The sequence below is a fragment of the Rousettus aegyptiacus genome, unplaced genomic scaffold (genome assembly GCF_014176215.1).
Source record: "Rousettus aegyptiacus isolate mRouAeg1 unplaced genomic scaffold, mRouAeg1.p scaffold_m13_p_9, whole genome shotgun sequence".
Taxonomy (NCBI): domain Eukaryota; kingdom Metazoa; phylum Chordata; class Mammalia; order Chiroptera; family Pteropodidae; genus Rousettus; species Rousettus aegyptiacus.
This window is the reverse complement of record NW_023416312.1, coordinates 62,082,519-62,095,134: the sequence shown is the minus strand read 5'-3', so window position 1 is coordinate 62,095,134 and position 12,616 is coordinate 62,082,519. Positions and strand designations below refer to the sequence as shown.

The following is a 12,616-nucleotide window of genomic DNA, read 5'->3' as shown; positions in this document are numbered from 1 at the left end:
ATCTCAGGGAAACAGCCATTCTGGAATGAAAATGGGCAGGTCTCCACCTTTCTGTCAATAAAGTTGTTTCCAAATGGTGTTACAAACTAAAAACTGAAAAAGTTAAGCCTTGCATCTAATGTACATTGGAAGCAAATTAGTAATTTTACAAGGTGGTGTTGGTAGTGGGTTGTTTTGGCATATAAACCTATGTTGAAATACACATTCATATGAAGCACATCTTAGAGATGTCCTGAATAGCACATACATATGTTGCAGCCAGTGCATCTGAATTAAATGTACTCCCTACAAGGGTCTGTCTCCTTGCTTTTGAGAAGTACTGCTCAGACTTTTTTGTTGGTTTGTCTAATGGCAGAGGAGAATGAAGAAGTATTTACACAGGGGCATGAACACAAAGTTTACTCATATTTTATTCGAAATAGTGTAAATTTTGCTTTCTACTCCTTAATATCTGTTTTCATATAAAAGCAACTTGTGCACTTGAATCTCTATGAAAACAAATGGCACGAGATCATTTTACAGCTTCATGTAACCCCTAGCAAACCACAGAGTATCCTTGGGGTATTTTTATCCCTGAGGGGATTGAAATATGTAAATAAAATTACTGAGGGCATGTGCCAACACATCTAGGTTTGGCTTTAACAAAATGTAATGAGTGCAAAATAATACAAGTGGTAAGGAGAGAGCTATAGTCTAATACTTCAACATTGTCTACAGAATATTCGCCATTCCCACAGCCCACTCCTGACAACATGTTTATTATTTTTTCTTCTTTTTGTTTTAAAATACTTAACTTTGGTACTCATACTGCTAGGCTGCATTAACTACAATGTAATATATTACATTTTAGAAAAATAAACAAGCTCTTAGGAATGTAATTTTCTCTCACCTATTTTTAGATAGCAATAAGCCTCTAATAATTCAAGAGAATTGGAAGGATCAAAAGTTGAGCCCAAAACTTTCAAAACGAGTGAAATACTGGGGCCAACTCATCTGCTCTGGCTATATAATTAATAGGTACCACTACGGTGACATATTTGAGTAAATCACATGATCAAAATAAATCTAATACGTTTCCAGCTTTATTTACACAATTATCTTACTGGGAATTGAAGACTTTATTAGAATTGAAGAAGAGGATGAAACCCAATAGATAAAAGCTCACTCATGTTTAAATGCATGACTTAAAAGCCATACTTTAAAAGATATATTGGCAGGCCTATGAGTTTCAATCTTATAGTTCTTGAAATCTAAGGATTAGTAGTAGGGGACACACACACAAAAAAGGCTCAACACCTTGTATCCTTATTTGAGACTATAAAAAGATGATAGTACTAATAAATCAACTTTTTACTTTTCCCAACACCATATGATTCATAAATATTCAGGACCTCACCATAAAAACAACTTTTAAATAGCCATGGATTGTGCCATTAGAAATATTATCAAACCAGTTTAAAGGTTTACTGAGGGGATTTTTATTTTTTTAAAAGTGCTTGTTATCCAAGAGTTAATGCACTCTAAATTAAAAAAAAATGGCTGACAAGCATGAAAAGTTTTCTGTACCAATCATCAATGCATGACATTCATGAATCTATCATTCACAAAGTTAAAAACCTTTGTCCTATGGCACACTTAATACCCAGTGTAACCAATTAGCATCAGTATTCTTTGATGCAATACAAACTTATTGCACTGGACTCCAAGGTTATAAATGAGCAGACACAAATTTATTCACATGTAATAACAGTGGCAATAAACTTTTCTTGGTTTATGCAATTTTCCCCAGCTATTAACAGAGAAAATTTAGAATATATTATTCCCAGAAGGGGACTTACCCAGCTGGACATCTATAACACTTGGCTGATTCTCCATGGGGAACAATGGCTTGGGAGGCTTGTCTGTGAGTAAAGCTAGAAGAGAAAATGAAAGAAGGTAATGGAAAAATTGAGATAAATTACAGGATAAGAAAGATTTTATTGTGGGTGATATTTACTGCTTGTAGATTTGATGGAGTGTAAACATTTATTAGACTGTATTCCTACTTGAGTTGTTACTCTATCCATACAATATCTATTTCCCATGCATATTTAGAGCATCATCAATCACAGTAAATAGGCCATTTTGACAGCTACACTTTGCAACAAAATCAAACATATAGACTATGTTGAGTGATTTTTATAAGCTTGTGAATGTAAAGAAATACAGATTTTAAAAGTATAATCAGATAAATATTAAATCTCCATACCTCTATATATTCTTAGTGAACCCTAATGGACATTTCTGGTAGACTGAAATTTCTATGCCTCTGAATCATCCCCCACTCTCTACTGTATCCTACAAAACAATATAATAAAGCACTTGTACTTTCGTTAGGATAAGTGATCAAGAATGCTGATAGAACATCTTTTGTCCACCAAATCCTATGCCAAGTGCTAAGGGAGGAGGAAGTAGATATAAGCTCTAGGACTATGAACACAGAATGAGTACGTTAAAATTAAGACATTTACCTAGATTTATCATGATTATCACTTCATAAGTGATATCGATGTCTAATAACTATGTTGTATGCATAAAACTTATATAATATTGTATGCCAACTGTCATTAAACATTAAAAATATTAAATAAATTTATGAAGAGGTAATAAAACAAAGAATACAATGTAATGAAAAATTGTATCATTTGAGCTGTAAGTCCATATGTGGTAAAGGAATGGTGAAAAGAAAGGTCAATATTGGTTGGCAGGATTGGGGAAAGTTTAATGGAGAAAGTGGGTCTCCACATAGACCTTAAAGAATGGAGAAGATTTGAAAAGGCAGAGAATAAAGAAGAATAAATGAAAGAAAGGTTATCAACATGAACTGATGAACAGAGGTAGAACTTAGCAAGCATAGTGTGGCTAGAGGAAAATGATCTGGCTATAAGGAGTTTGGTGGAGTAGGGTACAGAGCAAATTGCTCATGATGTGGAGTAACTGGAAATGAAACTAGATAGATAAGATAGAGATCAGTTCTGGAGGATCCTGAGAAACCCGCAGAGGAATTTGGATATGATATAGTAAACTAGAAGGACATTCTAGATTCTTGGAACAACAACAACAACAAAAAACTCAAGGGAAGTGCTAAAGATGATTGGCCTGATGTACAGGATAGGCTGGGGAAAGCAAAACCAGCTAAGAGGATGCTGTAACAATGCTGCAGTTGGGGGGATAAGGAGTCAAAGTTATGGAGTGTGGAAAAATTTTTTTAAAAAAGGAGGTAAATTTGAGACGCACTTGGAAGAAAGAAATTTGTGAGCACTTGGCACGAGGATATAAAATGCTTTATGGCAAACCTTATATCAATCTATTATATTTATAACCTGAGTTCTGTTTAATTGTTCCCAAATTTATGTCTTGCTTCAACTATCCAACTGAATTCATATTTATTAAAGGGAAATGTTTTATATGTCTTTGTAATTCACAGGAGACAGAATAGAGCTGGACATATAAGAGAATCATTAAACCATCATTAATTGACTGGCTTAAGAATTCTCTGCTGACATGAGAAAAGTTCATCTCATATTTGCAAGGAAGTTTAAAAGAGAAAGAGAAAGAAAGTTGACCACGTGTCAGGAAAAGTTAGAAAATATATAAATTGAGTGAGATTTCCAAAATAGTTGTTAATAACAAACAAATGCACCAGAAATTCTTATTAAAGAGCTTTACATAACATTAACTTCATCTTCTTGATATCCAAATTGATTAAATTGGGAAATTTTTAGTGAAATACTGTTTTCCAACAAATCTTTATTGATGACTTACAATGCGTCTTGTCCTTATGGAAACAAACAATATAGTTTTCTAACTAAGCTAATTTTGACATAATATGGACAAGTATACAAATATATAATCTATAGTTTTCATTTTCTAAACATTTCAGTTACTCTTAATAATCTTATATTTAAATATTATTTAGAACATAAAGGATATACTTTAAAAAAATTAAATATTTGAATTGAAAATCCTGTTTGTTAAAATACTGGAAACAACTAAATATTCACCAGTGGGAGACTGGTGAAATAATATTATGATACTTTCATATAATGATATATTGTTATGCGACTACTTGAAAAAATTAGGTAAATCTTTACATCTATTATGACAATATGCAGTTGGGGGGATCCAAGGTATGCTGTTCAATGAAAAAACAACGTTCCAAATAGGGCGCACAATATACCATCCTATGAATAAAATACATAAATACATAGCTTATATATATGTGTGCATGTGTGTGCATATATAAATTTATTTGTGTAGGTATGAGATATTTCTGAATGAATACATATGAAACTAGTAACAGTAATTTCCTCTGAGAAGAGCAACTAGGTGGCAGAGAAATGGTAGGGGTTTGTGGTGGGGGAAGGGTAGTATGGCCAGGCAGATAAAGATCTAATTTTCACTATATACTTTTTGTACATTAAATAACATACATAAACTGTATATTCAAAACATGAAAAAATTAAAATTAAATTAAATTCAGCCATCTACATTTTATTTATAAAAAAAATTTTGGTTTCTTTATAGAATTATGGTCAATTTGCCTTACATATCCATACTATAGACACTTAGCTTGAAAAATAAGTTATTCTTAGTCTTATTTTCAAATGTACCTTGCCTCCAAAACAATTAATTAAAACGAATAAGTGGGAAGCAATTATAAGTAATGTATTTCATGTTCAGCAATGAATATTTTGTCCTACTTTCATCAGGATATGAATTTGGAGTAATTTTTGTCCCTTATTCTTACCTCCTACCATGCACCATGGATATATTTATCTTGATTTTATTATTGTTAAATGTCAACAACTGAAATTACATTTATTAATATTAATGATAATTTAAGTTCCTTACATGTATAGGTGGATCATAATTTTCAAAGTGCTTTCAAATACATAAACTCACGTGATATACATGATGACCTCGGGAGGTAAGGAATATAGTTAAGATTATGGCCAATATAGAGATGAAGTTAAATAAAGCTTACATTGTCTTTGATGCCCTCTGTGACAAAATGACCCCATTCGCAGAATGGATAGGAAAACAGATATAAGTTGGAAGTAGGAGACAGGGGAAACGCTCAGTACTGAATCAATGTTTTTAGCCTCTTTGACTATACACTAAACTAAGGTTCCTAGGCCAATGAGAATGGCTTTGTGTCTGAAACATGATTCCTTATAGGACATTCCACACATGTATTTTTTTTCTAAACCCATGAATGAAAGATCAACTTGGACTTACCCTAACACATCCCAGTGGAATATATAGGAGTAGAACCTCATTAAATTCCCATATCATGTCTAGGCCTAGGAATTGCCAAGAAGTTCAAAACATTTTTGATAATAAAGTAGCAACTGAAGCTGTCCACTTGGATCCTGACCACCACCCCAGAGACAAATTTATCAGTGCCCGGCATAACTATAGCATTTGCGGATTAGCTAAGGTACAAACTACCATGGACAGACAAGCTCATTTCTTTCTTTTCTTTTAATATCTGATCCAATTTACTGTTTGGAAAATGAATGGAAGGGCTGTCAATATCAGGCCCTCTGAACAACAGAGTAGAGATTGACAATTTTATTAGAAAATTTATCCTGGACCTCTAGAGGGACTAACTGGGGTCTGAGCTAGTCTTTGAATTTGCTGCTCAAGCTTCATGTTTTGATTGAAAGAATGGAAGCAAGGGATGCACTTTCATACTATGTTTCACTCCACAATTCCTCCCCTGCATTTCCCTCTGTAGCTGTTTATGTTTAATTATCCTTAAATATCATTGCTATACTGAGTATAACATTAAACTAGTCTTAATATTCTAGCGAAGCTATTACTGTTACTGCCTGCTTTTTCCTAAAGCTAGGTTTTATGGGTTTGACACTAACTGTCCTGAAGAGAATATCCAAATAAACTTTTTTTTCTATTGTCGACAAAGATTGTATCTCCCTGTACAACCAGATCAATTGGTTTGACTAAGTCAATTTTCATGAAATTAGAATTATAAATTAGTAGAATTAGTTGTTTTATTGAATAAAATCAGTTTATTTAACTATATTGCCTAAGTATTACAAACTGTTATTACAAGTTTCATTATTGTATTTTGTTGTTGATTTCTCTGTTTAATTAGACTTGCCAGAGAGCCAAATGAGAGGGAGTAGAAAGACAGCTTGATGCAAAATGTATGAACCTATATGCATAGGATTATAAAGCAAACCATCAATTTCTGTGAATGAAGACATTATGGAATGTGTATGTTAAAGTCAATGAAATGGAACCCTCCAAATCCATTCAACACAAAAACATTGAAATCACATTTCAAAATCACTATTTTCATCACAACATTTAATCATTCAAAATCTACCAATGTCTCCTACATTTACAACAGGATAAAATCTGAATCTGTCAGCTGGAAACACAAAGGCAGCCACAATATAACCTTAAAAAAACCTTCCTTCCTCTTTACCCACTCTTCTTCTACTTTACCAATGCTATAGCCAAGCTACTTCCCTAATTTGCCCCATAACACATTGCATTAATTTCTAATTCTTCATCTTGACTTAAACATCCTCCCTAAGCTTGGAAGCAAATAATAATAGTTACTATAGTTATCATTTATTTAATATCTGCTATGTGCTAGGCACTGTTCTAAGGCATTTTTCATTACCTTTTACAGATAATGTTCCCAAAGTCAAACAACTATTGGTTAGTAAATCTGCAATGTGAACTTAGTTCTATCTGATTTCACCACGTCTGCAATGCCTTTCTAAGACACACCCTTCCATTTCACCATCCCAGGTACTATCCATCATCCAAAAGCTAGGTTAAATGATACATCCTTGAGGAAGCCTTCCTTAATAAAAGCCTAAGATAATCTTTCCTCTCTCTGAAATCCTAAAATATTTACTACTTCCTTGGACAACTCATTTGGTTCATAGCATACATTGCTTTGAATACAAATTAAGTTTCACCTTATATGGGTATGTCTACTCTCCCTGACTAGATTTACAAGTTCCAGGAAGACAAGGGTCATGCCTCATATAAACCAATAACTAAGATTGTGTCTGACACTGTGGAACAAATGACAATATCCAAATCAACTTTACCATGGTAGTCTTTCTTTCAAAACAGGTGATTCCCATGTGGTTCTTAGGTTATAATGAACAGAAAGAAACTCTTGCTAATTTAAGCAAAAAGGGAATGTATCAGAAGAATAGCTCAAGGATGGACAGGATGTCTGAGAAACTAAGTTTAGAGACAGAAAAGAAACCATGCCAGGTCTAGATGTACAGGCAAAAGGGACTACACAATAATTTCATCCTGATCCCATTTAATCCCATTGGATTGAATTAATTATAACTGATTTTGCATTTTTAAGTGTTTTTCTCTCTGTCTTGTTCTTTGTCCTTGTGTCGCTTTGATCGAGATTCAAAATCCCAAGAAAGAGAAACTGAATGGACAAGTTTTGAACTCCAGCCTAGCCAAGGCTCTGTGCACACCTTGGAGAAAAAGAAGAATGCCCTAAAGCAGGATTTATCAACCTCAGTACTATTAACTTTCAGTGGCAGACAATTCTCTGTTGTAGGTGACTGTCCTGTGCATTGTAGGATGTTCATCAGCATCCCTGTCCTTTACCCACTAAATGCCAGTAGTTCTCTCCCCTAATTGTGACAACCAAAATTTTCTCCAAACATTAGCAAATATCCCCTGGTGAGCAAAATCGGCCCTGGTTGAGAACCACTGTCCTGTAAGGAATTTAGGCTGTCTGATGTTATAAGGGAATTCAAGATCTTTGGGAAGAAGATTTGGGAATAGTCTTAATGTGGGAAAATAAAATGGAGGTTCTTACTTAAAAAAAAAAGATCCAGAGAGAGACAGAGGATTTTGTTAAGATCCTTAAAGGTTTCAAGTAACTATGAAGGGAGATTAGCCAAGTCTAGCCAAAATAGTTGACTAGTTTCCAGATTTCATAAACTGAACACAGGATGAATCGGAGGTTACTGAGCTCTAGAGACATCATAAGAAGTATTGTTTTTTTGGAAATAAATATCTTTCTGAATTAACTAATAGAGTTTATAACTCTGAATAATGATGCATATATTTTACTATTCACTTAGTGAATCTGAAGTCCCATATATTATAAATCTTTCATTTCTAGGATTACTAGTTTGAGAGTCCCTTAATTTAGATAATCATATTGGAAAAATACAAAATCAACATAATTATTTAACATTATCTTTAATCCTGTAAACCTATGAATCAAAACGGGACCACTCTTAAATATAATGTTTCATTCATCATAAGCTTCATCGTTTTGCACACCTTACTTCAATAAAGTTTCTTCTCTAGCCAGCTTTTAGGCACCCAGGGTTGTTTCTCTCTAATCAAAACATAATGCAAAGAAGTTTCTATGATTTAGATTATGATGAACTTAAGACATCTGTACCTTCTCTTCTAAGTCTGGTTGCTTTCAAGAGTGTCTCTAAATGTGGAAAAATAAGCTTTACTCCTTAGAAGAGGGTTAAATAGCAAACACACATTAGGCCCAAGACCCTTCCTTAAACTCCTGTTTTCACATTGGTGTTAGCCAACAAATAGGGTGGTCTTCAACAGAAGTTGATGAAAATAAGGTTATTTTCTTCACGATTCCAACCAGCATTATTATGAGTGGTTCTTCTACTTCTTAGCAACATCTTAGAAATGAGAGTCTGGGCATATTTTAAATTAAAAAAAACACATCAATTTATTAAAAGTCAAGCTTTGTTGTCACTTCAGCCTGTTATTACACCATCAAGTAAATGCTATAGAAATTATTTTCTTATTAATATTCTTTTCCACTAAAACTCTAATATTGTCTGCCTTATTTAAAAAAAGAAAGTGGCAGGGGGCCTGGGCAGAATGGTGTAGATAATAAAAGCTTCATTCATCCCTTCTTGCAACCACATTAAAGTTGACGGGAACACGGAGCAAACGGCAAGCAGTCACCTGGGTATCTAGATGAATAAAAGCCATACAATGAGGGAGATAAATAAGAAATCGCCCTGCAATGGTTGTAGGTAGGAGGTGGGGATGATGTGAGGCTGCCTGATCCCCAGAGGCTGAGTGAGACAGAGGCTACAGCATCTGCAGCTGACAGCTACAGATGCCTCTTAAAGGAGCTTTGTTCATGACCGGACATGCTCTGAGCATTGGTGCCACGTTGGCTGCTGAGGGCGGGGGGCACCAGGTACTTACAGGGGGACACTGAGTTTTTGGAATGAGGGCTGAAGGTGAGGCTTTCTTCCAGGCAGAAGTGATAATAGTATCCACTGTTCCTCTGTTGAGCCCTACCCACTCCCAACATGTGGATACAGCACTGCCATAGCTGAAACATCATCAAACTGGATAACAGAGGATTCCCTGAAATTCTGTCTGCACCAACTTGTGGACCTATGCAAGCCACATTCAGTTGTGTCCTCAGAGAGTCCTGTGACAGTTGCTGAGCAGCGCCAAAACTCACACTGGTGGCAGCTGGCCTCAGTTTCAGGCATGGCTTCTTGAGGCAACTGTAAGTACAGCATCTGTGGCTTGGCTGTGGCTTGGCTGTGGCTAAACTTGGCCTGCAGCTGAACCCCTCTCAGGACCATGCTGCAGAATACCTACTTCACAAAGCCACACTAATAAGAGGCTTGATTAGTACATAGAAACAGACACAGCAAGTCAGTCAAATTGGAAGACGAAGAAGCAGGAACCATACGAAAGAACACAACATAGATCAAGGAAAAATGGAGTCAAGCAATCTATCAGATGCAGAGTTCAAAACATTGGTTATAAAGATGATCAATGAAATTAAAGGAAATGTAGATGAACTCATAGAAAACTTTAACAAAGAGATAAAAAACATAAAAATGGAAATTGAAATTATAAAAGGTAACCAGTCAGAAATGAAGAATACATTATTGAGATGAAGAGTATATTAGAGGGAATCAACAGAGTGGAGGAAGAAGAGGATTGAAACACCTACATAGAGGATGGGGAAGCCAAGGACGTCCAATCAGAATGGCAAGAAAAAAGGAACCAAGAATATAATAATAATTTAGGGAGCCTATTGAAAAAAAATTAAGGGTAACAATATCCCTATAACATGGATATGAGTGAGAACAAGAAGTTGAATATATATTTGAAGAAATAATGATAGACAACTTCCCTCACCCGGTGAAGGAAGGAAATAGACATACAAACCCAGGAAGCTCAGAAAGTCCCCAAAAACATGAATCCAAAGAGGCCCACATAAAGACACATCATAATTAAAATGCCAAAGGTTAAAGACAAAGATAGAATCTTAAATGCAGCAAGAGAAAAGCAACTAGTTACCTACAAGGGAGTTTTCATAAGACTGGCAGTGGATTTCTCAAAAGAAACTTTGCAGGACAGAAGGGCTTGACACAACATATTCAAAGTGTTGAAAACTCAGGATCTACAACCAAGAATTCTTTGTCCAGCAAAGCTCTCGTTTAGAGTAGAAGGACAGACAAAGAGCTCCCCAGACAAAAATGAGCTAAAGGAATTCATCAACACCAAGTCAATGTTACAAGAATTGTTGAAAAGACTTCTTTTTTTCCTTCCCCCACTTCCACCCCTGGCCCATGGATGTTGCCATTTACCCTTAAGAGCTTGATATCTGAAGAGTTGTATCTCTGAAGGTGGAGTATCCCTTCCCACACACTCGTGGCATGCACTTGGGACCTGGCATACCCAGGTTATGGTGTGTGGCTCCACCTGGGTGTGAACCCAGGACCTTCTGCATGCAAAGTAGATGTGCTAACCACTATACTATGGAGCCACTCCCTGGGGAGACTTCTTTAAGAAGTAAAAAACATGTATCAAAAACAGGAAGAAAGATGGTGACAACTACATATTTAATAAGTACTTCAAATGAAAAAGAATTAAGTGCTCCAACCAAAAGATAGAGTGACTGAATGGATAAGAAAACATGACCCCTAGATAAGCTGCTTACAAGAGACTCACTTCAGATTTAAAGACACACACACAGATTAAAAGGAAGGAAATTGAAAAAGATATTGCCTTGATAGACCTAGACAGTATTGCGCTGAATAAAGCAAGACAGATAGAGAAAGACAAATACCACATGATTTCAGGTACATGTAGAATCTAAAGAACAAAATAAACAACAATGACAAAAATATAAACAAATTCATAGATACAGAGAATATTTGAGGACTACTAGATGAGAGTGGCGATTGGGGGAACAGTGAAAACGGCAAAAGGATTAAGAAGTCCAAATACATAGATATAAAACTGTCATGGAGATATAAAGTATAGCATAAAGAAAATAGTTAACAATGCTGTAAAAAATATGTAAATGATTTAGTGGAGTGACCACATCATGAGTTATAAAGATCTCTAATCAGTATGCTATAAAACTAAAACTAATATATTATTGTATGCCAACTATAATTTAAAAAAAATGCTCATTGAATTTTACGATGTAAAGATGAGCAACTAATTGTTTATTATAAATCTGGAGGAAAAATAGTGAAAAAAAAACAGGAAGTGGCAGACTTCCTGTTTTTTGCTTATTAACTCCATCCAAAGTTAATATGTATTCTCTAAGTGTTCCAGCTATAATAGGAAGGTTGTGATGTGTTCAGGACAAAAATAAAACTGGTGATTCCCAGTGTTATTTCAAGATTTGATTTGAAACCATTGGTGGCTCAAGCTTCAAACATTTCGATTTGCATTTTCTATACAACCCTACCCACAGTAGGAATAATTTCCTTTAGTAAGTCACTATTACTGATAGTGATGGCTCATATTCCTCAGGTGTGTATTTGGAAGGTAAAATTGAGAACCATACAGAGTCAAACAGATAGAAAGTTATATTGATAGGATTAAATTGTTTTTAAAACGAACACATTCTAGTTGCATTAAAAATACTCCTATCATCATTTAAAGCCATTACAAATATTTGCCTTTATTTATCATAGAACTTAAACTCAGGAATTTTCTTTGAATGAATAAGTGATCCTTTAACAGATGGATGCTAAGTTACCAGGGAAGTGCTGGGCAATCTACCTAGCCATTGCCCTTGAATCAGGGTCCCCATAGCAAGTACTTGCTCAAAGTGTCCTGCCTTGTAATTCAGTGGATGTGCTTTGCAAGCAGTAAATCGTCTGGGCTGCTTTAAAGTTGCCCTGAGGTTCCCTTTCCTCTAGATTCCAAATTTATTTCCACTAATATTTGAATTTTGAGCAATGCAAGAGCTTTAGGAAAGCTTGACCATAAAGGTAGGACAATTTCTTCTCAATGCCATTTGACACAGGGCCCTTCTAATAAGAGAAACATGTTTATTCAGCACAAATCTACCTAGACATAAAACAACTTTTTCAAACTTGAAAGGAAAACTATCTTGGGGAAAACGAAAACTTAAACGGAGTTGTGATGATAATTTTTTTTTCTCTTCACAGAACATGCTTTGCCTTTTTCCCTTCAAGTAAAATTTTGCCCTCTGTTTCTAAAATAGGACTCCCTGGACCCTTGTTTATGTATAATGCATTGCAAATGTGATTACTATCAGAGGAATTAT

At 35.0% G+C, this 12,616-nt stretch overlaps 1 protein-coding gene across 6 annotated transcripts in view; it reads right to left on the bottom strand.

The window, feature by feature from the left end:
• Nucleotides 1-12,616, bottom strand: part of IL1RAPL2 (interleukin 1 receptor accessory protein like 2) — a 1,139,149-nt gene that overhangs the window by 318,065 nt on the left and 808,468 nt on the right. For all 6 annotated transcript variants that reach the window (XM_036226644.1, XM_036226645.1, XM_036226646.1 and 3 more), the window contains one exon: nucleotides 1,839-1,913. In XM_036226644.1, coding sequence (XP_036082537.1) covers nucleotides 1,839-1,913 — 75 coding nt within the window. The remainder of the gene's footprint in view (nucleotides 1-1,838; nucleotides 1,914-12,616) is intronic.